The sequence below is a fragment of the Hakea prostrata genome, chromosome 1 (genome assembly GCF_041222555.1).
Source record: "Hakea prostrata isolate BN-2017 chromosome 1, UWA_Hpros_2, whole genome shotgun sequence".
Classification (NCBI taxonomy): domain Eukaryota; kingdom Viridiplantae; phylum Streptophyta; class Magnoliopsida; order Proteales; family Proteaceae; genus Hakea; species Hakea prostrata.
In genome coordinates, this window is record NC_142600.1 from 67,803,432 (window position 1) to 67,830,978 (window position 27,547).

The 27,547-nt window shown below is 38.2% G+C and overlaps 1 protein-coding gene across 1 annotated transcript in view; it reads left to right on the forward strand.

Moving 5' to 3' along the window:
- The first annotated feature begins 561 nt into the window (after nt 1-561).
- Nucleotides 562-27,547, forward strand: part of LOC149029532 (E3 ubiquitin protein ligase RIN2-like) — a 48,706-nt gene continuing 21,720 nt past the window's right edge. The window contains exons 1-7 of the mRNA XM_089141934.1: nt 562-820; nt 1,371-1,699; nt 17,613-17,690; nt 18,310-18,396; nt 18,492-18,613; nt 24,560-24,656; nt 24,793-24,898. Of these exons, the coding sequence (XP_088998060.1) occupies nt 1,460-1,699; nt 17,613-17,690; nt 18,310-18,396; nt 18,492-18,613; nt 24,560-24,656; nt 24,793-24,898 (730 nt within the window). The 5' untranslated portion in view covers nt 562-820; nt 1,371-1,459. The remainder of the gene's footprint in view (nt 821-1,370; nt 1,700-17,612; nt 17,691-18,309; nt 18,397-18,491; nt 18,614-24,559; nt 24,657-24,792; nt 24,899-27,547) is intronic.

Genomic DNA, 27,547 nt, shown 5'->3' on the forward strand with positions numbered 1-27,547 from the left:
ATAAAGAAAACGGCGAGGAATTTTACATTTATTCTTTTGAATAAAAAATAAACTTATTAAAAAGAAGAAAAAAATTAAAACAAATAAATAAAAAAAGAGTATTTTTGTCACAAAAATTATTAAACTAATAGTTTCTGTTAAGCTTGTCTTTATTTAATCATTTTTTTGAAACCACAGGGAAGCCATATGCAAAAAAAAACTTAAACTGGACTACAAGTGACCTGGAACAAACCTCAGGATCCAGATGAAAATTACTCATAAATTTAATAACATTCCATATTGGTACGATTTTGTTCATATTGGGAAACTGAGGGTCCCATCTTTCCAATCAATCTCATTCCCATTTTGGGAAAGATTTTCCCTTCCTGATAAAATGACTCAAATCTGAGAAAATTGCCTGGCATATCACTTACGAGTTATGAGAACTGATACAGGGTTGGACCGGTCGGCTAAATGTAGAATACGTTTGGTTGGCCGTTGGGCATAACTGCCACGTGGCATGTTTGTCAGTGTTTGGCAAAAAATAACTGCCACGTGGCATGTATAAAGGCAAACTGATTGTGCACAATGATGCCAGTGCCCATTTTGCTGAAGGATGAAGGATGAAGGAAATATAGAGAGACGAGCAATGCGAAACGGAAATAGAAGGCAATGGCATAAATAATTGAGCATTACAAGGCAGAAGTTTTTGGATCGCTTTTCTTGTTTTCGCTTTTTCGCAATAACCACCTACCTTCTCTCCCTCTCTCTACCGCAGAGGGAGGGAACGTTGAAGCAGAAAATCTTGACCATGTCAATTATTCTTCCTTCGCCAAATACGGTATGTTTGTTCTAGATTATTTTTTTTTGGATGAATTGATAGGATTGGATAGTAGGAGTTGTTCTTTTTTATTTTATCGGTTTGATGCTTGATGGGGGTGTCATCTGCATGTGAAATGCGTACTGAATTGTTCAGGGATTATGGTGATTGATTTTTTTTTTCCGTTGTCTTCTGAGGTTTTATCCATGTAAATGCTAATTGGATGTTTTAATCTAGGTTCTGAGGATTTATTTGATGGGAAATGCCCACTGTTATTAAAATAATTCTTTAATGTTGTTGAATTGTATTATCTGTCTCTTATTTGAAAGGATTGACCGGTTTGGTTATTAGGGTATTGCCTAATGTTTATGGTTAAGGTTATAGTGACAATAGAGTTTTGTTGAATTAATTTATAATTACTTTACAGGTTCTGTTTGATTGCCCTTCCCCTAGTCTACTTGTTAAAGTAAACTATTGATTAAGGAGTGGAGCTATTGAACTACTAAGTTTGTTGGTCTCCCAAATTCTCATTGTTTGTTCCTTATCAATTGTTTGTTGATTCCTGCCCCAGGATGTTGTGGTGTCCCAACAGCTATCTTAATTCAGTTCTTATGAGACTTTGGGGGGCTGGTTGTGGTAAAGAGGTTGCATTCACTGAAAATGGGCACCAGTAATCTATATATCTCAGCATTATGTACGGTGGTAAGCTTGGTAGGGCTTCAATGGTGGACAGAAATCCAGCTACACCAACTCAAGTTGGATGATTCAGTTGGCAAGAATGTTATTCATTCAGAGAATACTGGCCATCTACTGGGGCTAATTTTGGGATCACATGTCACAGTCGTGCTGCTAGCAAATTTTGTACTCAACATATTTGTTTTGGGCATTCTATGTCTTAAGGTAAATTGATTTTTCATGACAGTAACTTTGATGCAAATGATGTGCTTGGGTTATTTCCTGAGATAGATATACTAATTGTATGTTTGTAGAGTCAAAAAATTTGGCCAGCAGTATTAATCATATGAGGTTGTGTATTCTTGGTCTCTTGTCAATGCCCAGTTTCCAGAAAATTTTGGCTTTTCATTACTTCCCATAGAGGATAAAAATATCGGGTATCAGGTATTATATTGGCCAGATATTTTAAAAGACATATCTGATCAGAGATACATGTCAATTAATGCAGAAAGCATGGAAGTGGTCAAAATACACATGGAAATGTTGCAAAAAATAATACGAATAAGTAATATATGACACATATAGTGTATAAGCACTAAAATGAACAACATCCTAACGATTTGAATACAAATCCTAGCTCATGATCAAGTTTCATAATGCAGATCAGTCACCAAAAAAGGCTCTTCATTAAGTGATTTAGTAGATAGTTGAAAATAGAGGATATTGAGTAATATTCGAAATTCAGAAGAACTATGTGAGGTGGCCATTGAACAGTTGAAAAAAACCTGGGCGCACTTATGGAAAGTAGAAATGGAAGCAGATGAGTTTCAAGTGAATGGGTACTTAGATAGAACGAGAAAAATTGAATTTGGTTAACTTAATTTATAAGAATTTGGAATCATTAGAAAATTACAAAAATTAAACTGCTCAGTTTGACCAACAAAGAGCCACTTCTATTTTCATTTTTTTTAGAAAACAACCTAGAGTTGATTGATATATAGGTTGGGCCTTTATTGATTGGGTTCCCTTTGTAATTGGCCAACTTAATGGAAAAGTTGGGGAAGATTTAGAGTTTTGCGAAGATTTCCGGTTTTGAGATATCCAAAGACTCCCTAGGTGGGATAGGAAAATTTAGGGAAAACTAGGGTTTGTTAATGGGATGAGATTTGGGAACTGAAGTTTCAGTTCTCACAATATGGGAGAGATTCAAATGGGACAGGAGAGGGCTTTAACAATTTAGGGAAGGGTAGGAAAACCCAAACGGGAGGGGCTTGGGAGTCTTGCGGTTAGGGAAGAAGGGGTAGGGAAACTTGTGGCTAGGTTATTGAGTCAACTTAGATGATTCTTGATCTTTCCTTTTCTTTTCTTTTCATTCTTCTTTCTTTTCTTTCTGTTCTGTTGCAAGAATCAGAGTAGGGGGAGGGGAAGGGAAGGGAAGGGGAATGGGGCTGGGGAGGTGTTGTGGGTGGAGGGAACAAGAGGGAGGGATGGAGGTTGCTGCCATAGGGGAAAGAGGGTGGGGGATGGTTGTGCAAAATCCTACTGTGGGGAAGGGGAGAGGCTGGGCTGAACTTACTTGAGAGGGAGACTTGAGCTGCTGTAGTTTCTTGAGTTAGGTGTGATGCCAAAACTTGAAGGAGAAACTTGAAGCAAATTGCAGAATTAGATCACACTCAGCTGTGGGAATCCTCCTAGGAACCCATGGTTCTCTCTTCCTTCAATTCTCAGATTTGATTCAATGACTCAAGATTGATTTTATTACTTCTACCAAAGAAAAAAAAATGATTTCATTACTAACTCAATGGGCTATTTATAGCCTTACAAACTAAGCAACTTGACTAGCCTTACAAACTAAGCAACTTGACTAATAGTCAAACTGGGGGACCTTATCCATCATCCCCTTACGTAAGGACTCAACTAATTAATAACAAAAGGACTCTTTAAAGAAACCCTAATTGGACTCTTACATAAGACATCTTGAAGGAATCAAATTACTAACTCTGAGGAGTCCTACTTGAAAATTGAACTCCAACTCAAAGTTGTACGTAGATTGGGACTTTTTGATAACCCACAGAATACTAATCTGAATAAAAAATAAAGATAGATCCATGACCTTTGGATTGAAGGGGGGGGGGGGGCTCAAACCCGACTTTTTTTGAGCCCCCAAAGGGCTGAGGAAATGACTAATGTAACCCTGGGGTATTCGTGCAGCTTTGGATTGGGCCCTTTGGGCCTGGGTTTTGCCCTATTAAAGGGGGGGGGGGGCTAACCCTGGTTAGTGGTTACATGACTTACATCATTAGTCCAATTTAAGTGAGGTGGTAGAGCCTTTTTTTCATTTAATCTATGAATTAGTGGAGTTTTAGTTGGTTTAGAAGTCCTTTAAAAAGGTGGGTGGTTATTGCTCTTCCTTTAGAATTCTCTGAGAAAAGTAGGCTGGTTGTCAGAACTTAGAACTAGGTAGGACATTATCTTAGAGTTAGTTTAGGACCCTTTTTTTCTATTTTTAGTGTAAAAGGAACTCTATGCTGTTAGCCATTTTATAATACCCCCTTGAGGAAAGCATGAAGTAGATAGGGGTAAGTTAAGGGAAATTATCAGTGCCACTCCTTGAGTTACCCCTAATATTGTTTTGACCCTAGAACAATTCAAAGTATTTGTCTTCTTTAAGCTCTCAATTAATAAGCAAAGCATCCCAACCCTTCCCCTGCTCTTCCCCATCACACCTCGTCTAAAATCCCTCCCCCATCCCTGTGGCATTGCTTTTTTCTTCCCACACCATAGTTCCCATATCTCTTACAACCCTCCCCCTCAAATCCCACCACCTTTTGGGATGATCACCTCCCTCCCCTCCCTAGCATTCAATCCCCATCCCTCACCCTGATTGTGCACCCAAAACCCTAAAACCTGCGCTTCATCTTCTTTCCCCAAACCCTAAGATCCTAATCTTGTATAACCTAGATTTCTCAATCCCTCACCCGAATCCCAATCCCTTGTGGATTCTTCATCCCCTTCGCCTCCTCAACTTTCGACCCTACCATAACCCTTGCCATGGTGGGAGAGCGAGATCTCGCCACCTCAAAATACCGAGATCTCGGTCGAGATATACCGTTTTTTTGGCGTAAACTGAGTGGCCCATCTTAGTGGGTTTTAGGGCCCGATTGTGCTGAAACTTGGTACCTAGCCTATTTAAGCCTTCGAACACATTGGTGACCTTGGATTTTTGAGAAAATAACTCCAAGTATGTCTTTTAAGTCGACCTTATATGTAAAACCGAAATGTTGTGAAATGCAAGATTAAAGAACATGTAATGTAAAGATATCAAGTGATTCAAATTTTCAACTATCAAGTATCAAGTAATACATCAAACTATCAAAGAACTTAAATGTCTTCAAAATTTTACAACCATAAGAAGTTTTAGTAAGTCATAAATCATAATCCATAAGTTCACAAGCATGCAAGAGTATCACTCAACATTTTGTGCCAATTGATTCTGAACGGTGGCCACATATGACTCTCAAGTCAACTTATCATTGTTAGTATGTCACATATCGGTTTATGTGGGACTTATATGTCTCTATGTTAAATACTGGAGGAATAACATTCTAGGGTAACCGTCAATCGTGGGTGGGTGAAAGGGCCATTGCTGCTTTTGCTGTTCATGTTACTGTTAAATATATGGGTAGGGGTTTCTAAACCAGTCAATCAACAACCCACTTTCACCCCCATATGTGTACTCTCCAGGTGCAGGGTCTTGAGGAATAGCACGATCTCCATAAGAAAAATGCCTAGTGTAATCTGACCCGGTGCTGTGATCCTTGTATATGTATTCCGATGACTGCCAACTAGCCAAACTTTGTTGTTGTGAACCACTGTAACCATTATCTAGGCTCATACTTCCCATGTTCAATTCAAGATCTTGCATGCTCGCATCATCATTTGTTTGTCCTTGGTTTGATCTGCTCTTTTTACTCCTAGTATAAGTCTGGGCGATAGGGGAACCACAACTCGCATGTGTCGTGACTCCCTTTGTTGACCCTGACTTTCACCAGCAACACCACCAGCCTGACTGCCTTCATGACTCGATGATTGATATGGAGGGATGATATCGTTGGCATCATCTAAACTTCCACTACTAGACATCACCTCAGTTGTTTCAAGTCGACTAGGTGGCTCCACAAATGGTACTCTTGGTTCTGCTGATGCTGCTACGTAGTCCTGACCCTCATTAAAAGACATGTGGTTAGCCACAACATTTGGGCCCGTGGCAGCAACAATAGTAGGATCCGGTTACCCACCTGGCCCATTCAGCACTGGACCACCTCGATCCCTAACCCACTGATATATAACATCATCTTCGTCATCCTTTACGCGGGGCTCGTGGAATATATCACTCAAACTCAATCGGTTCCTGATTCTCGTCTTCCATATCATCTTGTATGTGCCCTACTCTTAACCTCGTGTTGTAATGTACATACACTAAGTCCTCATGCCTCTTACTCCCCAATCTATTCCGTACCTTACTATAGATGAGTGAGAAGGTGTTCTAGTCCCTCTCGCAATCAGAGGATGAGCAAATCTGTGAGAGTACTTTAATTGCTATGTCCTTGAGATTTGGCGAACTAGTTCCATATAACACCCATTAGTTAGCTGCATAATCAAATAAAAGAATGCATTAGGCAAGTAAATCTTAATACTTATATAAGTTATAGTCTTATGGACTTATAAGTTATCAGTTATAGAGTTATAGTAATGGACTATTTACTAGGGTCATTTTTTTGCCTAGTTGTAACCACAAAAGGCTTTCCAAAACTCCCAGAGGCATCCCTGAACTCCTTGATTTGTACACCAATTGTTCAATTATTATACTTTTACTACTATATATGAACTAATGCAAGAAGTTGAAGAAACAATTGAATAAGTTCTCACCTCTCTATAATTGTCCCTTGCATGACAAGAATTTGGCACAAGCTTCTCCACGTCTTGCACCGCATTCATCAACCTTACATTATGCCCTAGATCATTCTTGTAATGGTACTTAAGCTTGTATTGTGGAAATAAAAATTTGCTTATTTGCTTGTTTATAAATATAAGTTATAACAAATTAACAATGTAAATTAAAGTATACGACAAAAACTTAAAGACTTAAAAGTGACTCACTAGCCAAGTGCAAAGGATCCATCAAGTCGTCTCCCATCTATCATTGATTTTCCTCTCGTAGGATTTGCAGGAGGCAGGGGCAGCAGCTCTAACCAACTCTTTCATTTGCTGGAGGGCAGCATATGTGGGGCATTGTGGGCTTCTTCTCTGAATCCACGATCCTCTTAAAACAAACACAAGAGGCTTTAAAATTCCCACTGTCCTATTCAGCTGCCTCCAAAAGGAATCATCAGCAATGGTTTGTTGGACTACTATTGCTTTAGCCATCTATGCCAATTAAACCACTTTTCACTTGCAAACATGTGCCATAAACCCACCATTTTCTTCTAGAAGCTTTTTAGAGCTACATAGTTGGTGGCGAATCTAATCAATCCAAGTCTGATAAGATCACCTTTATAGTGGTTCCTCATCATCTTTAGCACATAGCTATGGTTATAAATAAAATTATTGACCCTTTTAGCCCTGTCAACCACAACATTGATTGACTTTCTCTTCCCTAAGTCCCTCAACATAAGATCAATTGAGTATGTTGCACATGGTGTCCAAAAGATGTGGATCCTACTGCTCTTCTTCTTCATCAACATTTCACCAGTTTTCTTGAAGTTAGCACCATTATCTGTGACAATTTGGACAACATTGCTTGGCCCTACCTTGAGGACCACCTGCCTAAGGAGCTTGTAAAGGTAGTCATCATCTTTGATTTTATCTGAGGCATCCATTGACTCAAGGAATGATGTCTTTCCATTGCAGCTCAACATGAAATTAATGATGGATTGTCTAGTTGGACCAGTCCATCCATCAGCCATCACAGTAACACCATATATTGTTCATCTTTCCTTCAATGAACCAATGTATTCCTCCACCTCCTGCTTCACCTTTGGTAAATATTTATTCATTAATTCCCAGCTGTTGGGTCTTTAACCCCTACACTTGCCCTTGCCTTAACAATTGCATTGATCATCCTATGATAGTATGGTGTTTTGGCAACATTGGCTGCAATGTTGTTGTAGAGCATGAATTTGCTGATTGCCAACCTAAGCTTCCTCCTCCCTAGTGCCTTCTCTACCTCTAGCAAACATATATGGAATACTTCTTTGATAGATGTCTTGATGTTTGAAGAGGGAGGGGTCTTGGTCAAATATGGCATTATAATGTTATGGCATTATAATGTGCAATTTTCCTCCTCCTTTTAGTCCTCTCACTTCCCCCACTTTCATGAAAACTATGTCTAGGTGGCAAGGATGCCCCTGACCTCGAACTACCTACTTCTTTTGTCTGTTCATATTGCTTCACATTCTCAAAATGTAAGGACTGTTTGCTAGCTTCCATTGCAGCCTTTATCTATCTCCACTTGGCCTATGACTCAATACCCATACGCTTCCTCCTCTCCTCATCGTTGTTTGATTTCTTAGCTACATCAACAAAAGGTTTGTGTAGCACTGTATCCTCAAATTCCCTTTGCTTTTGTGCCATCTCATCCTTTCTTTATCTCCCTCCCTTTAAAGTTGCTGCAATTGCTTTTTGTACTTCATAAGGAACCTTGGGACACTTGGTAACATCTTTGTAGCCACCAACCAAGTGTTGCTTTAATCTGGTTTAACCACCAGAATTCAAGGTCTTGAGGCAATACTTGCGTTGGGATTTTTTCTTGTCAGCAATGAGTGGATTCACATGTTGCCAAGCAATGTCTTGAGTCTCACTGCTGGTGTTGCCACTCCCACTAGTTGCCATTTAAGCTACAAGTTTACAACACTTAAATACATACATGAATGTTCCCAAATAATCATTAGAATAATTTTTAGATAATTAAAAACATGTAAAAACAATTTATAAAATAACAAAACACGCACTTTGTTCTAAGATAACATATATACAATGCTCAAACAGACATGTTTGTATTTTTAAAACAAACTACATAATATGAGCATCCTTTAAAAAAAAAAGAAGATAAAATTATAATAAAATATTATTTTTCATAATTATTTTATTTAGTTATTTAAATAAAAAATACAGCAAGCATGATAATCAAAATATGACTACATGGGGTTGTAGCCCTCTCAATGTAGTTTAACATCGGTGATAATCACATTCATATCATAATTATTTTTTTATATTTTTTAATCTTAATTTTTTAGATATTATATTTTTTAAATACAAAAATTCAAAAAATAAATTAATGGTAGAAAATTAAATTTGTTTCTATGAAAGTGTAGATCAAAGCTAGTAGATCAACATAGATTTATGCTAGACTCACACACTCATTGTAGAACATTCTATTTGAAAAATTCAAATTTGGGGGAAAATCTTTGTTGAAGAATGAAATCTGGTTGAAATAGGCTTGAATGATGATAATTTGATGTTGTAGATGTGTTAAGGATCTTTGGAAGTTGAAATCTAGTTGAATCCCCAAAAAATTCAGGCCAAAAATCAATTTTCCGGTGAGATTGGAGGGTTGCAGCTAGAGAGAGGCAAGATCTGCCTCTCTGGAAAGAGATAGGGGTTTTTAAAACCCCCCTAAAGAATGTAATTGGGCCCATTCTGGTGAGATCTTCCATCTCGACCCCTCTGTCATCTCGCTAATCCAAATTAGCGAGATAGCTCGCAAGATCTCCCACCATCACCCTAGCCACCCCCCAAAACCCTAGAACTAGAAATCCTAAATTTTCCCCTAAACCCTAGACTCTGAAATTTGAACTGAAAATTGAAAATAACAGCATTTAGATTTAGGTTTCAACAATCCTGGACCTCCAAACCCTCTACGAGCTTGGTAGATCATCCCTACAAGTTCCTCAAATCCCTAAACAGCCTTTACCTCCCCAACTGCAGGGTTTTGAGAAACCCTAACTTGCCTGCTGAATTCAATTAGTGTATCCTGTAACTGGCCCTTAATTTTGAGGCTGCATCACAGCCAAGCAAGTCCTGGACATAAAGTCAGCCCTAGAAGGCATTGACCTTAGAATCCTAAATTCCTTCAGCTAACCCCTACTTTTTAGGAGTCTGCCATTGAGGCTGAAATTCAAATCAGTCCTTTTCTTATCCATATCAGTCTCACCCCTAAAAACCACATCTCAAATAGATCCCCCAGCTGCTCGTCCTGCAGAGCTGTTAAAATATAATCATATCTGGTTCGATTTTAAGAGGATCCTGGTGTATTGCTACCCTGCTTCGACACTCAATCAAGGGCTGCATTATTTGATGCATCAACAAACTTAGCTTTAGCTGAGTGTGTTGATTTGTAGGGGAAAAAAGTATTAAAAACCATGATTTAAACATAAGGATCAAGTTTTTCCCCTCTTCTGAGTGAAACCTACCTTTTTCAGTGAAATGTCCTTCAATATTTGATCTTATGACCAAAATCTTAGTCTAACAGTTGCATGGTACTCTAGATTGAACAGGATCAACTGAAGACCAGTTCTTCCAAGATCACAATTAGAGTTAACTGGAATTTGGGAATTACAGGATTCCTAGTAGGACTACTTTGAAGGGTAAAAGAGTAATTTCAAGCAATCTCTAGTCATATATACAAATGATCTTGTTAGGAGGGTATCGGGATTATATGGCCCAATGGGGACAAAGAGGTTGCATTGAGCTGGCAGGTTCTCAACAAAATTCACCTTGTGTATGTTCTTCTAGAAGGTAGTTGCAGGTTTTAGAAGCAGCAGCTAGTTTGAACCTTAAACTTAGAGTTTATGGAGATAAGTGGCAGAACAAGGTAGGTTATGATATGGGGGTGTTGTCTCTTATGGTGTATATGGACTCTAGGTGGATCCCAATGAATGGAGATCTCCAGAAATGAAAATAGAAGTTACATGGAAAATAAGGGTGATGGGAATCAATCTTCCTTATGTGAAGGCAGGTGGCTCAATGTATATAACTGACCCCACAGTTACCAAAAGTATTTAGGTTTCACATCCTATCCACCTTGAATCTTTCTTGCACTGGACTCACTAGGGCAGCAAGCAAAGTCGATCTACACCAAAGAGGATCTCTATGCAAAAATTATTCAGAAGTTCACAATGCTGAGTTTTAATCCAGTAAACTGTAGCTTTGTTCTTCCTTCTTGGGTTTTCATATAGGCTTCTCAGCCTTAACACTTATAACATTAATAAGATTTAAAACACCTAAAAGGAATAGGAATTAAAAACCTATTGGACATAGGACTCCTTATGACTTTGGCACTTAAAACTGAAATAAAACAAAAGAAAAGACTATTTTGCCCTTAATAACTTGAGTTGCACAGAACTTATACAAGTAAATCAATAAATGAAACTATTTTGGTGCTTGGCCTAAGCAGTCAACTTTTAAAGCGCATAAAACTATGGGACAAAGGACCAACATCCATGTCTATCAACCCTAGGTTCAATCTGGTGATGCACCACAAAACATGGTCTTTAATGGCCATATGAACTATTAACTTTTAACAAATGCAGGCCTGAGAATAGGCTGCCATGGTGGGCTTTCGTAGAGGGGAAACTAGAAGAATAGGAAGAAGAGGAAGAGGAAATTGCATAAGAAAGGGGGTGGGAGAGATGAAAAGTGCACACATACATGGCCACAGAAGCTGTCTAACTCATAACTAAATCCATTCTATTTAGTCTATGTTCATAGTGGGGGTTTATGATGTAACCAGGGTTGCCCCCCCCCCCCCAAAGAAGCCAATCTTAAGGTGATACCCCAGGGGTATTTTGGTCATTTTCCCTGCCCTTTTAGGGCTCAATATGGGTCTAGTTTGAATCCCCTCGATCCAGGGGTTATGGATCTTTTTATTTTTATTTTATTTTATTTTGGTTAGTAAATTTGAGTTATAAAGAGTCCAAGTCTGTTTGCCTGGTCAAAGTTGGTTGGTTGAGTCCTTGTTAGGAAGTGTTTTAAATTAAGTAAATGTCCATGTAAGGTGGTGGTATCCTAAAATATAAAGGAGGCCCACCTAGAGTCCAAGTCTTTTATTAATTAGAGTCCAAATCTTAAGTAGTTGGATCCTCACAGTTAAGGAATCCCAGTCAAGTCCAGTTCTGTTTTGAAGGCTATAAATAGCCTAGAAGTTGATGTAGTTTAGGCAGTTTGAGTTAATGAAAATTTTGAATTGAAGAAAGGCTTTTGAGAAGTTGTGGGATCCCAAGGTGGGTGACCAATGGCTAATTGTGACAGTGTTTTCTGTGATTTCAGTTCTCCTTCTCCTTCAAAGTTCAGCAGCAGCTTAGCTTCTGTCCTCCCTCCAAGTTAAGTACAGCCCTCCCCCCTCCCCCATAGGAACCGTAGCCTCTTCCCCCCCCCCCCCCTGTTAGCCCCACCTCCCTTGTCCCTTTTACCTTTCCCCTAGGATTGCACCAAGCCTTAGAATATAATCCCACAGTCATCTTCCCCATTCTGCTATTTCCCCTAACCCAGAAATTTCTGCACTTCATCTTCTACCTTGGATGAATTCTGCAGAATTTTTAAAAACTTCTGAATTTTAAAAACTTTTGAAATTTAAAAACTTCTGAATTCTGCACTTAATCTTCTACCTTGGATGAATCCGTGCTTAAACTTGATTGAAGCAGGATATTTAGGTGGTGGACTTCTAAAAATTCCTAGTTTCCTACCAAATATGACTGGACATTTTTCTTCAACTAGCCCTACCTTGACTTTAACAAATTTTCCTATTAAGGATACCAACTTGAGAGAACGTTGATATTAGCTAACTGGAACCGTTAGGCTTCATTTTCCAAACTTGTACAAGATAAAACCCAAATAAATAAAGCCCATAATTCATTGGGGGTATGCTTTAGCATCAAGTTCCTTATAGTATGTGGATTATCTCTTGGAAGTTTTCAATTCCTAATGCCTATGCATTATGGTGCAAATTTCAGTCAAAACTTAAGTTTTGTTCTAGGCAAAAACAAAAATCTCCAGGTTTCAACCTAAATTTCGGTCAAAACCTGGATACTTTTGTTGAAATTTCGACCTTAGGTTTCAGACCTTATATGACCTCCATTTCATCTGATTTCTTGCCTCCTACCTATTTATTGCAGAATAAACACGATGGAACTAGTATTTTGCCTAAACCACTGAAAATTTATCATTCAAGTATACTAACAAATGACTAGTTTCAATAAATACAAATTGTATTGCATACAGACATAGAATCATTTTTTTTTTTTTTTTTTTTTTTTTTTTTATTACTTAAAAAATTATTTTTTTTTTTTTTTTTTTTTTTTTTTAAACATCAAAAAAAAACAAAAAACAATCATTTTTTTTTTTTTTTTTTTTTTTTTTTTTTCTTTTTTTTTTTTTTTTTTTTTTTTTTTTTTTTTTTTTATAAAAAAAAATTATTTTTTTATTTTAATAAAAAATTTTTTTAAAAACCACAAAAATATATATTTTGCTCGACTATAAAAATATTTTTTTTTTAAAGTTGTTGGATTTATTAGGAGTCTAATAAGAGTTTGTATAGGAGTTAAATTAGAGTTTGCATTCATGTAAACTTCTATTCCTTGTAATAGTCTACTTTCCACTTAATTATAAATAGAGGGCTTGAGATCATGGATCAATAAGCCATTCTGCCAAACATTGTATTTCAACATGGTATCGAGCCTAAATTTGATTTGGGAAGCGACCTACCTTCTTCTTCTTCTGATTTTTTTCAAACCCATCGCCAATCTTCATTTCTAGGCATTTTTCGTACCATCTTGGTCGCCAACTAAACAGAAAAAAGGAAAAAAAAAAAAGAAAGAAAACGATTCTTTCGTCTCGATTCAATGAATAAACAAAGGGAGAAAGAAAAATCCACTTCCCTCTTAACAACTTGGCTTCTCTTGATTTTTTCTTCATTCTTCATCCGCCTGCGATTCGGCTTGGTTAGTCATCCAAACCTTCGTTGGGCTTCTCCTTGCTCTGTGAAAGACCATAACGGATCTGTTATGGTTTTGATTTTTGAATTCAAGTTTTTGAATTCAATTTTTGAATTTAAGTTTTGAATTCAAGTTTTGAGTTATTTTGGTAAATTTGCTTTGACTTATATGTAAATTTGTATAAGTTATTTATTTGCAAATTCCTTTTTCAAGGACATATTTGTATTCTTGGAAAAAAAAAAAAAAAGAAAAAAAAAAAGAGGTAGATTTGTTTGGGTTGTTTGGCTATTGCATTCTGCACATTTCAGTTACTTAAGTTGATCAGAATCTAGATATAATTTTGTCAACATGACAACTATTGACGGTACAACCTCGCCACCGCTTCCTCTACTACCCATACCAACTCTTCCTTGCTATATCGGTAACTTTTACGCTTTCGCTTCTTCGTTTCTACTCCTTGGATCATTGATCGGAGCCCGATCATATGCGTTTATCCTCTTCTTTCTTCATATTCTCCAACTTGGGGATAGTTCGAATCGCTGATGGCTCATATTCTTCTATTCTGGGGAACCATTCAGCATTCTCCATCACTTTCTTTGTCTAAGTTTTACATGTTCCCTCTTTCTAGTAACTTGCTCTCTATCGGTAGTCTTACACATGACTTGAATTGTAAAGTGACTTTTTCCCATCTTATTGTGTCCTTCGATGGTCACGGGAGGAGTTGCGTGGTAAACTGCATGGACTTTATTTGCTTGAGCGATTGAGAATCTCCTTTGACTACATCTTCTAATCCAGTCCATTCGGTAAATTGACCTTCATCGTGCACCGTAGGCTGGTCACCCCCTCGGAACTCTTGATATTTCCGATTTGGTTTCTTCTTATAATGAGGATAATTTTTTCGGCTCATTTTTGCAGCGACTGTTCTACTTATTTACTTTCTCTTCTCGAGACCTATTCCTTTTATGCTAATTCATCTGATGTGTGGGGTCCCGACTGTATCTATTCGCCATGGTACTTTGTTACTTTTATTGATTGCCACTCTCGTTCTACATGGATTTATCTTTTAAAACAAAAAATAGGTTTTCCGATGTTTTCGTGATTTTCATAATATGATTAAAACTCGGTTCAATGCCACCGTAAGATCCTTCGCGGTGCAATGGCACCGAGTATATTGATGGTGAATTTAAAGATATCTCTCCGACTGCATAATACATCGACCGGTTGCATACGCTGCCCAAATGGGGTGGCCGAGGAGAATCGGCATCTTTTAGAGATAGCCCGTTCCATTATGATTGCTATGAATGTCCGACCGTCTGAGTGATGCTATACTCCGCTTTTACCTTCGAATAGGATGCCAGTGGATCTTGGTTTTAAATGTCCTAATGAGATTCTTCGGGAGCCTCTTCTTTTGTTATTCCCCCGGTTTTTGGATGCGTGTGCTATGCCGATCACGCCCACGAGTGTGGCTCCCCGCGGCTTCGTTGCATATTTTGGGTATTCTGCTCTCGGGTCAAATGTTATCATCCTCCTCTAGGAAAACCATTGTATCCATGGATGTAATTTTTCATGAGTTTTGCCCTTACTATACACCTCTCGGGGAGAGTCCTGGAAGGTGTTCTTTCCGACTCTGATCTTCCTATCTGGACCAACACAACTTTGAGTCCCAAAGGTTTCCACCGGGGGAGACTTGCCGATAGCGGGACTCCAATCCACCCCCTTCGTTTTCGAACCATGTGAAGAACCTAGCGGGGGAGACCACTCTGTGAGACACACTGTTGGGGTCTTTCAAAACCAAATTGACCGAATATGGAGGTGAAGACTTATCGGAGGAAGAAATACAACGGCTAAAGCAAGTGGAGAAAGGTGATATGTTACCACTTCGGTCTCCGCTCCGAATCGATTCTACCGAGGTATCTTCTTCCAATCTTCCTATTCTTGTTAGAAAGGGGTCGATCTTGTACTCAACATCCCATAGCTAAATATGTTTCTTATAACTCTTTGTCGACTCCTACCATGCTTTATATCCTCTCGTCATCTCGTATCTGTTCCTAAAGTTGGCGGGAAGCCTATCTTGATAAGAAATGGAAGGAAGCTATGGTAGAGGAAATGCAGCAATGAAGAAAAATGACACTGGGAGCTGATTACACTTCCTCCAGGAAAAAAACCGGGCTGCAAATGGGTATTTGTGGTTAAACAAAATATGGATGGATCAGCCAACAAGTTGAAAGCTGACTAGTTGCAAAGGGGTTTACCCGGACCTATGGGATTGATTATCGGGAGACCTTTGCCCCTGTTGCGAAACTAAATATTGTCGAGTTCCTTGTCCGTAGCTGTGAACAAACACTGGAACTTGCACCAACTAGCGTAAAGATGCCTTCTACGGGAGTTAGCGAAGAGGTATATATGGAAATCCCACATGGTTTTTCCGATGACAATCTGCGGGAAAGTCCGTCGGTTGAAGAGGTCAATATATGGGTTAAACAGTCTCCTAGATGCTGGTTTGGACGCCTTGAAGGCAATACTTCATTGGGTACAAGCAAAGCAATGCTGATCATACACTATTTGTCAGAAGTCGGTACTAACATCACACTTCTCATTGTTTATGTAGCGATATTGTCATCACGGGGAATGATGGTGAAAAATTCAAAAGTTAAAAGACTTTCTTGGCAAAGAGGTTTGAAATTAAAGATCTAGGGAAGTTACGTATTTCTTGGGATTGAGGTGGCTCGATCAAATAAAGGTATATTCCTATCCCAAAGAAAGTATGTCCTAGATCTATTATCGAGTGGGAATGTTGGGGTGTAAACCAGTTGATACCCCTATTGAAGCTGGAGCTAAACTTAAAGAAAAAGAGGGAGAACCGGTGGACAAAGGAAGATACCAAAGGCTGGTAGGGAAGCTTATTTACTTGTCCCACACCGGCCGCATCGCTTATCTGTAGGGATAGTGAGCCAATTCATGCATGATCCATATTTAGCTCATATGAAGGCATTACGAATACTACGGTTTTGAAGGGAACTCTGGAAAAGGAATACTTCATCACCCACCGATAATCTAAAGTAGAAGCATACACCGATGCGCTGGGCTGGATCTCCACGAAGTCAATTTCAGGTTCGTCCTTTGTTGGAGGTAATCTAGTTACTTGAGAAGTAAGACGAATGTGGTAGCTTTATCTGTCCGAGCTGAATATGGCTTGGTTCGTGGGTTTGTGAGCTACTATGGTTAAAAGACTTGCTGAAGATATTGGAGTCCAAGTTCCAAACCCATGATGTTATATTGTGACAACAAGTCGCTATTAGTATTGCTAATAATCCAGGGCAACATGATCGAACTAAGCACATTGAAATTGACGGTTTTTTGTCAAAGGAAAGTTGGAACAAGGGCTTATCGCATGCCTTTGAAGATCCGGAGACCAAGTAGCGTGTTTTTACTAGGGTTTGAAGAAAAGATTTCCTTCCTATTGTAGGCAAGTTGGGCATGACTAATATCTATGCCTCACTGAGGGGGAGTGTTGGATTTTTTAGGAGTCTAATAAGAGTTTGTATAGGAGTTAAATTAGAGTTTGCATTCATGTAAACTTCATTCCTTGTAATAGTCTACTTTCCACTTAATTATAAATAGGGGCTTGGATCTGGTCAATAAGCCATTCTGCCAAACTTTGTAAAAAGGGGGGGGAGAAAAAAAAAAGGGGGGGGGGGGGGGGGGGGGGGGGGGGGGGGGGGGGGGGGGGTGGGGGGGGTGGGGGTGGGGGGGGGGGGGGGGGGGGGGGGGGGGGGGGGGGGGGGGGGGGGGGGGGGGGGGGGGGGGGGGGGGGGGGGGGGGGGGGGAGAAAAAAAAAAAAAAAAGGGAGAAAAGGGGGGGGGGGGGAAAAACGGAAAAATTTGGGCCAAAATTTGGGGGGGGAAGAAATTTAATTCCATTTTCAAACTTTGCAGGCAGCATTCCGGTCAAAATTTCCCTAGTTTCAACCGAAATTTATTCCATTCCACACATGCAATCTAGCAGTTCACATTATAATGACTTTTAAGGGGAGTTGGCATGTATATTATCTTATGGCATTTAATTTTATTTGGTTAGAGATTGTCCTTATGAAGTTGTTTTAGATATTTGAATAATCTGATGAAGATCTTCTCTGGTTGTGCATGCAGACTATTTTCTTTGTGCAGCTACATCAATCGGAGGTTCGAAAAGTGGTGGAACGTCTTATCAACTATGTGATTTTTAAGGTGATTATTGTTGTTATAATTTATTGACAAAACCAAGAGGTGCCCCTCTTGGGTTAAAATCAAGCCACATTATTTTATGAGTTGGACAAGGCACCTGAACTGCCTGGGCATCGCCTTGACAACCATGAAAGAACAGAATTGCAGGAGAGATTGTCTTCTACTTTGATAAAGACAATCTGATTAAGACTAAAGACAAAATAGGGTTGAAGGAAAACATGCAAGAGAAAAAAAGGGTATTCGAGTAACTTAGAGCATGGAATAAGGAATCAATAGAATCGCGGTGAGGCTGTCAGATATGTGACAACAGAAGCCAGTGGAAAACGATTGTTGCTGTTGAAGGATTCAATTCAGGCACCTTTCAGCCTCAGAACACCATGAATTACCTTCAAAGCTTTGTTCATCTAAAAGACACATGACAAGATTGTTTCCTTTTTCCAATGAGAATTTTATTTATTCCAACCAATCCACGAAACCAGGGTGCAAATTTTACGTCCTTTTGGATTTAGAAGGCATAAGGTCAAGAATCCCTGCATGACTGAAAGGGTAGGTATCTCTTGGATAACAGTGCTATGGTCATCTGTTATCAACATTAAACATTTTTTTTTTTATTTTTTTGCAGGGGGCATTTCTTCCATTGGTAGTCCCTCAAACACTGTTTCAAGCTGGCATGTGGTCAACATGGTTGATAGTTATATGTTCTTTAAAGGTATCATACATAAGGTTGTTGAAAAGTAGTTTCTCTTTTTTCTTGCAGGAAAAGATGGTAGGCATTCTTTTTGATTATCTGTAATGTTTGGCCAGATGTTTGAAGCATTGGCTAGAGACAGGCTTGAACGGTTGAATGCATCTCCTTCTGCAACTCCATGGACATATGTTCGTGTATTTTTGGTCCTCTTGTTGGTGCTTTCCATTGATTTCTTCTGGTATTGTCTCGTTGTTTGCTTTGTTCTTTCTTTTTTTCTTTCCCCTCTTTCTTTGTTCAAACATATGCTATTTATTTGTGTTAATGTTGCTTTGGAAAGCTTTTTTTTTTCTTCTTCTTTTCGTGTCTCAAATTACAGTTTTCTTTTGGGATTATTGAGTTTATTATGTAAATTGCCTTAGAAAATGAGTTGACATGTATTTACATGTATTGGCTTGTATCAGCATGTATTGACCACAAAATCCCAGTTTTTTGTTTGTGATTCTTATAGAACTAGAGACAGATGGAAAATCCGCTCCATTTTGGTGCCAAAGATTCAAAATTTTCACTGCTACTCATTTCTCTTAAAATTTGTTGGTGCTTCACAGTTTACACTCGGTTTGGATTAAACTTTTCATTCATTTTGTTTATTTGTTTGTTTATTTATTTTGGACTAAAATTTTAAAGATGTGGTAGATATGATTGTATTTGTATGAGATACTCTGATTACATTGATCCACCCTTGTCCCATCACATGGTAGGTCATGAAGCAGTAAACATCACTACATACTTTGATGTGGGAATTTATCAAATGTGTAAACCCATGTAATCAGTAAATAGTATAACATGTTCCTAGGTTTCTAATCAATGCATTGTTTCATATCAAACAGAAACAGAAGGTGGCACCCGTCACACTACATATGCAATCTTTGAAACTTCTCTTGCTCGCTATTTATTACAAGAACAACGAGAAGTAGATATATTAAAAAAAAAGGTTTTCTTAGTTAAGAGACCTCTTTAGTGGGTGTATCATTCATAAATCTGATCAAGAAGCCCCTCATGAAATGAAAACTATACACATAAACATAAAGAAGAGTCCACGTATGGTTTAAACCTCCTTGACGCATTTCGTAGTATTAGAAATAGCAATACGTGTAAGAAACCTCATCTTTGATAACTAAACAACTTTAGTTTAACTCGCTTTTCTTAGGTATGTAATATTCTCCATGTTAGTGTCTATGCATGTTAAAATGACTATTGTTTGTATCTATTTTTTGTCTGGTAATTATTGGTTGCATCTTTATTTATTTTATTATTATTGAAATTGACCCTTTCCATGCAATTTTGCACCTGTTGATACACATTTGTGAGATACAATATAAAAAGAAATGTTTCTTCGTATCAGCCAGTCGATACATTCTCGGTACATGATATGATGATATCGTAAATCTTGTCCAGGGTTTGTTGTACCTTTTGCTATGAAAAGATGCAGGCCAATCCTTAACCATGACGACCAGTACCTACACAATACCTACCAACACGTCTCTTTATTTATTTATGTATTTTTAAATGGCATGTCTCGGATTATATTGAAATGTATTAGCCAATATAAGCTTATACAACATGAGATGATCGATATATCTCAATACCATTGATACATCCATTATAGAGTTCAACGACTTCACTAATATGTCATAATTAATACAGCTTGGTGCATCTTGGTACATACCAATGACGACAAAAACAACAGCCTCAACAACAAGCTTTCTCCCAACTAAATGGGGTCAGCTACATGGATCCTTACTTTCCAATCAGCTCTTTTGAGGTCATATTAGATATAAGGCCTAAGCTATGCATATCTTGTGCACCACTTCTCTTAAGGTTATCTTAGATCTATCCCTAGTTCTTCTAGTTCTTTTGAACTGTATTAGATATAAGGCCTAAGCTATGCATATCTTTTGCACCATTCGATACATATATCACCGAACACCCGCAGCCGCCCTTTTCTCATTTTGGGGGGGGTTTTTTTTTTTTTTTTTTTTTTTTTAAAAAAATTTTTTTTTTTTTTTTTTGCACCATTCGATACATATATCCAATACAATATAATAAAATGCTATTTATTTTAAAATCACCTGGTTGTAGGATACTGATACTAAAGAGAGGGGATTAAGATAAGCAACTGTGCGAGAAACAAAGCAAAATCAAAAAAAAATAAAATCCAGAATATTAGAAACTGAGATATGATGGAAGCAAAAGAAAAAGAAATTAAGAGAATATCAGAGGTTGAGACAGAGAAGGCACAACGTGAGAGAGCTCATTGGGATCTTTGAGTTGTCTTTTAAGAAAACCATTAGAGAGGACTTGTGTGCAGGACATTGTTTCCCAAGAGAATCACGAGTCGTTAGGAAAGGGAGATCCATGAGTTGGAGATAAGAAATAGAAGGGTAAATAACAAGTACCTCCTCTCTGAAGTGGCAGAACGACAACAAACTCCTCTTATAAATGACAAATGATTCCACTCTGGCAGTCTACCAAAAACCTGAATGCTGGAGCCCTGGAGGGAGGGATTGCATAAGGAAGAAGCTAGATCTTGATTCCTTCCTCATTTTCATTATGTTTATGTCTACTTGAGCTTCTTTCTGGACTTGAGTGCTCATTCATTCTCAACAAATTTCATGGCTTCACGTTAAAAAATCTGAAACAAAGAATTGTCTATCAGTATGGTGGGGGGGGGGGGGGGGGAAGAACTAAAAACTAAATGCAAGTAAATTTGGAAGTTGATCGGTTGCAGAAATTTGAGTGTTCACCACCTGAATGCTTCGTCTCTTGGGTATATCCAGCTCTGGGCTTGTTTCTTGGAGCATTTGGGCCTTGACATTTGCTTCGAAGCATTATCTTTGTAGGGTTGAATTTTGATGGTTTCAAAACTATGATTTTGATAAAGTCAGTTTGAAAATGTCAAAAAAGAGACCATGACACAGGTGGTAAAACATATAGATCTCTCTAGTTCACAGAATTCTGAAATCTGCAATTCTCAGATTACATCCTTAATATGAGGAGAGAAGATTAATTTTTTGTTCCTCTGTTTTTTCTCATCAACCATTCATTTTTTTCTGATCCCATCACAGCTCTTAATCATAAAAGCCAACTGAGAGGTTGTGTCTTGGAAAAAAGAAGTTGGACCCACCTTTTTTGAGTTGGTCCTTAGGTTATAATATTTTAGGGGCACTTTTGTCTTTTAGGTAGTTTTAGGGAAAGGGATGTTTTAGATGTCCCAAGAGGGGTGGCAAGGGAGTACATATGTGTCATGTCAATTTGAGGGGATGTAGTCGTCATTTACCAAGAGAGGAGGTACTTGTCATCATAGTATGAAATTTTGTGAGATTTTGGTGAAATTTCTCCGAAATCTTGTCATTTTGATACTCAGCTAAATGGAACCATGGCTGATATTTGAGTCTGCAAAATTCTGCTGAAATTTCAGTAATTTGGGTGAAATTTTGCTGAAATCTCAAAATTTTTGGTGAGATTTTGAAAATTCCAAGGGGTTATACCGTACGAGGCTTCTATTTATCGATGAGGTGGAGCATATGGTGGTTCATTTGCTCATTCCATTAGTATGTTTGCATATGGGTATAGAAGATGGATTAGGTGCTTAATTTGTGATGTCCATCTTTGGATATCCATCAAGATGAACAAAGCTAGTTATGCAAGTTCTGCGACCGGGTTTCAGTTTGTGGCCGTATGACACATTTCCTGGGGTGGATATCTACTTAATGTTATGATGCCTAGCTATAGAAGGGCACTTACAGATTATATGGATGACTTTATCTGTACCATGTCATGGCCTGCTTATGTCCAGTATTCAGAGTACTCCTCCATGACTTAGGGGATGGATCCAGCCGGACACATACTTTTATATTGAACTCTACTTGTTGTATTTTTTATTACATTTTTATTGAAAATCTTAGTGTTGTCTTGCATAATATTCATATTTACATTTGTGAAAATGCATGTTCCAGACTTCAAGTTTCGCCTGCATACAATCGGGCATGTGCCAATCAAGAATACCACTTTGGGTTAGGTTTTAGAAAAAAACTAACACTTCCATTGGTTTGTTGGCCTCAAATTAGGGTGGACATGGAAAACCAGCCCCAACAAAGCACAAAAACCATCGAAATCTACCACCAAAATTTGGAAAAAAAGAAAAAAAAAAAGAAATTTCGGTGTAGAAATGAACTGAAATTTCAAACTATGCTTGTCATTTACCCAAACTAATTAAAAAGAAAGTCGTGAATCGTAAGAGAATGGAATGAAAAAGAAAAAGAAACCTGAGAGATGAAACAGATTTTGAAATGAGATTGTGGAAAGAGGGATGGGGGAGAGAGAAACAGTGGGACTATGAGAGTTGTGTGGGATGGGAGTGGGGGGGTTGCACGTGCCTTCTTTTCTATTTTCCTTCTAATGTTTGTTTTCTTCCTTTCTTTTTATGGGAAAAATTGCTTCTCCATAAAAAATCCTACAATCACATGAAAATAGCGAAATGGTATCAATGTGATCATAAATACCCAATTAAAAACAACTAATTGAATAGACATTAATAGACATTTTGTGCATAAAAATCAGGCGTGGAGAATGGCAGTGGTGCTTGCTGATGGAGCTATGTGTATAGACAATAAGAAGAAACACGACAAAAAAGAATTCTTAGGCTTCAAGATGGTTGGCATTTGGGCCAATATGGATTCTCACTTGTGTAGTATGTTGAGAATGGAAGAAAAACTTGTGCATATTTGACCACAGCCTCTTCTTATTTTAATAGTACCAGCAAAATTTCATGGGCGTATGCACGTGATTTATGTTATTTTTTGAAATAATGTAAATATATAAATGTTTCCTTTTAGGAGGAGAACATATAAATGTTTTCTTTTAGGAGGAGAATAGATTAAGGATCAATCTTATTTTTTGAAATAATGTAAAAATATAAATGTTTTCTTTTAGGAGGGGAACAAATTAAGGATCAAACTTAAATTATCCCTTTTTCATTTATGTTTTTTAAAATTTTAAACGTTTATGAGTTATTAAGTTGATTGATTTGGTTATTAGGTGGATTCTTGGGGTGGAATGAAATATAGTGAGAAATTTTTTGTTGTGAATAATATTTATATTTATAGAAGACAAATAAGGGAGGTGGGAGAAGGGACAAGGTTTGGGTGAGAGGGTGTTAGTTGAAGAGGTGTACCTCTTTAGAAAACCTCTTAAGGATAGGTGGGACGTTTCGTTGGTGGTGTGATTCAATGGATATGACATGGGGGTGGTTTGAAAAGATATGTTCAATGAGGGAAAGGTATGCTGTTGTGGTGGAAGGGTATTTTGGTCCACTGAAAGAGCATACCATAACTTAATTGAGGTTTTACTTTTGTATAGTAGTATGATATGATACGACGAGGAACAGTTTTATAATAGGTACAAGGGAAGAAATACCCTTATGGGAAAACTAACCATGAATGAACCCATATTACAACACTAGTTTTTCTACTTTTCCATACCAACAACCTAATTGGTGGCTATATAACTATTCGAATTTCCATTTGATTTCTAAAATAATTTGTTGGTCATACTAACACTTTGGATGCACCCCTCTACTTAAAAAGAAACACTTGCCAATATATATATATATATATAGGTTCCCTCCACTCCGGGGCTTGAGGAGGGGTGATAGTGTGTGCAACCTTGCCCTTACAAAGAGTGTTTTCTGACTTGAACTATGACCTCTTGATCAAATGAGCAACCTTAACCATTGCACATAGGCCTTCCCTCTGCAACCCTTCACTTCATTGCCCTTTTTCAACTTTTTGTGCAATGTTATCCTCTGGTTCTTGTTTATTTTATTATTGAACCTAGATGCCTCATTTTTCCACTTTGTTGTATGCCTGTACCTCCCTATCTTTAATTTTCACACCCCAGATTCAATCCTATTGTTATCGATGCTACACCCATAGACTATGTTTCTATTCTTATCTTAAAACCTTCTGATTTTAATATTTATCTCCATAATTGCAACTTTGCATTTATCCTTAAATTTTCCTCTTAATAACATTTCCCTATTAGTGAAATCATGTACACTTAAATTGTCTAAATGGAACTGGATACAATATTTAATATCTCTAAACATTGTGCTCCTTGGTTACAGGATAAACTTGTGTATCAAAATATACATAACTTGGAACTCAGCGGTGTTTTTGCTGTTATTCTTTGAACCTCTGAGTATTGCTTTTGAGACATTGCAGGTAATGGGTCCAACCTCCTCCCTCACTTTTTCTTTGATTGCTTGCAAGCTTCATAAAGAAAAGTCTTTTAAGAGATCACACTGCCTTTCTGAATTGTAAAACTAAGTGTTTCTTTGGAATTCAAATTACTTGGTAGGCCATTATGGTTCATGGATTTCAGTTACTGGATATATGGCATCGTCATTCCATGGAAAGAAGCATTGATGGTCAAAGATCCTGTCTTTTTAATAGATCAGCAGCAGGTATTTCAGAAATGTCCTGTTTGCCCATGCATGTGACTTACTCTAATCTGTGCTGGTTATGTGTCCTCCATTATTTCATTTTGTTGTTTTTTCTGGTAAGTCAGAAGACATGAGGCCCTATAGAAAAGCATGGCAACATAAATATTGTTGTGCAGAAAAGAATATCCATTTATGAAATCTGAAGCACAAAATCAGGCTTTGGGGTTGCTATGGCCCCACAAGAGTTGCTGTTTAACTAAAATGGAATTATCAATGCCAAATTTTTAAGAATTATCAATGCCAAATTTTTAAGTAGCTAGACGCCCTAGTGGGGTAGTCGAGTTGACTAGGGAGGATTACTGAAGGAAGTGTGAGGTCCTAAGTTCGATTCCTCATACCCTCAGGGCCACTCACACAAGGGTGTTTTGTGATTTTCACAGCTTCGTATGAAAGTTGTTTTGTCCTCAATCAACCCCAGTATGACCTGGCCATGCAGTTGTGGGGTTAGTATCAACTCGTGGAAATAGTCTAGCCGAAGGCCTGGACACTCTTGAATACCTTGAATAGTGTTTCGATTTTTTCATGGAGCAAACAAAATTTGGACAAAATTGGTAATTGAAATTTAAAGGAAAGAAGTGATCTGGTGTTATTTTTGGATTACACTATCATTACCAAAATCTTGCAGGAGAGAGTGAAGGATATATAAGGGGGGGGGGTGTAAAATTCAGCCATTACTGTAGGCTTCCCTGGTCATCCTAGGGTAAGTATGGGTATCCCAAGTTCACTCTCATCTTGATTTGTTAAAACCCTAATCTTCCCAAACCAACCCATATAAATTTTGGTGGATCCTAATTTGTCCCTAGGATCTTCCTTAGACCCAAATTTATCTTCTTTTCCATACCTACAGCCCATTAGATTTTTGTCTATCTAATCTTTTCCAAATTTCTCCATTAAACTAAAAATCTCCCATTCCCAGGGTGGATAATTACTTTGCTGGTTCACAAAAGAAAGGATTCTGGGCTAAACCTAATTCTAGGGAAACAATCACAAAACCCTAACCCTAGAATCGTGGTTATATCAATTTGATATCAAAGCTAGAGGAATCAGCAACACTCAGAGCTAGAAAAATCAGTCAGAGCCTGAGCCAAATGAGTTCATTGCCAGAGATGGACAAAACATATAGAAGACCCAAACCGTTGTGTTAGCACAATTGCAAGGTCTGGCAGCACGACTACTGGGCGTATCTATCGGAGTGGCTTGATTAAAGCAAATCCATAGACAAGAAGAAGTACCCCTCATCCACCCTCAGTGTTAAGTTCTCATAAAGCCTTTCACCCTTGTGGTGAAGCCAGTAGAAATCACCTATTTTGGGATGAAGAATAGAGAAGCATGGATAATTATATCGGAAAATTCAGGTATGAGAATCCATTGTGTAACAGACTTGAAGGTGAAGAAAAGCTCCCTCATCAGTCATCACTAACCACCCACTCTGGAAGAGCTCATCAAAAAACATTACTTTGGTAACTATGATTAAGGGTTACACCACATTTGGAGTATAGTCCATAGGAGGGATCCCCCACCCACCAATCCACCTACATTTTTTTTGACAACCTCCTAGAACAAAATACGAAGGAACATACTACACCAACGAAAGAAACCCTAGCAACTACAGGAAAGGGTCACTTTGCTAGGGCGTACCCTCAAAGAAGGGGAGTTGTTAACTTCAAAACCCATCAACCGGCTGTTGAAGAAGAAGTCCTTTATCCACCAATAGAAGCATCCCTGGAGGACTCCTTTGGTGAAGATGAAGCCCTGAACAATTACTATGAGCCTACTGAGATTGTGAAAGGTAAGGAGCTATTTGCCCATGCCTACCAAAGCAATGTCAGAAGAGCTTGCTAAGGACCACTTGGTTCAAACAGTGAAGGATCAAGAGCTCACTCAAACACTTGATGACAAAGTAATAATAGTTCTAGAAGGTGTGACCAAAGAGTACCAGAACATGGTCAAAGCAATCACACCAATTGGAGATGCACTTGAAGTATCACTTTTCCCATTAGATGTTCACCATGCCCTTGACACAGAAGAAGCAGAGTTGCTGCCAACAATTTTCAGAATAACACTCAACCCTATTCCATGTAGGATCAACTCTACCCTTGTTCCCAAAAAGCTTCTTGGAGCAATCAAATTAGATAACATCCAGACCATTAGGCTAGCATAGTGGAAGCAAAGAAGGATGGCAAAGCTGAAGTTGGTACTCAAGAGATCAATGAGAACATAACAAAGATGACTGTACCGGTGAGAGATAAAGATACAGGAGATTCCAGGGACATAAAGGGAAATTTCAAGTGGGAGCATATCAACTCTAACATACCCCATTGGTGCTTTGAGAAGGTCCCCAGACTCGAAGATTACATCCCTCGTCCTATCACTTTGTTAGAGTTCTGCCTCAGAATATTGCTAGTAGCAACATGCTTGCTGCTTCCTCCCCATTGCAAGATGCAAGGACGAGTTCACACTAAAGATTTCCAGAAGATTAACCTTGGAACACATGATTGGCATATTCATCAAGAGATGAATGCTTTCAAAAAGGGGAGAATTGATGTAAGCAAGGTTGAGCCCCCCCCCCTAAAAAAAAAAAAAAGAAAAAAAAAAAGGGGCCTGAAACCC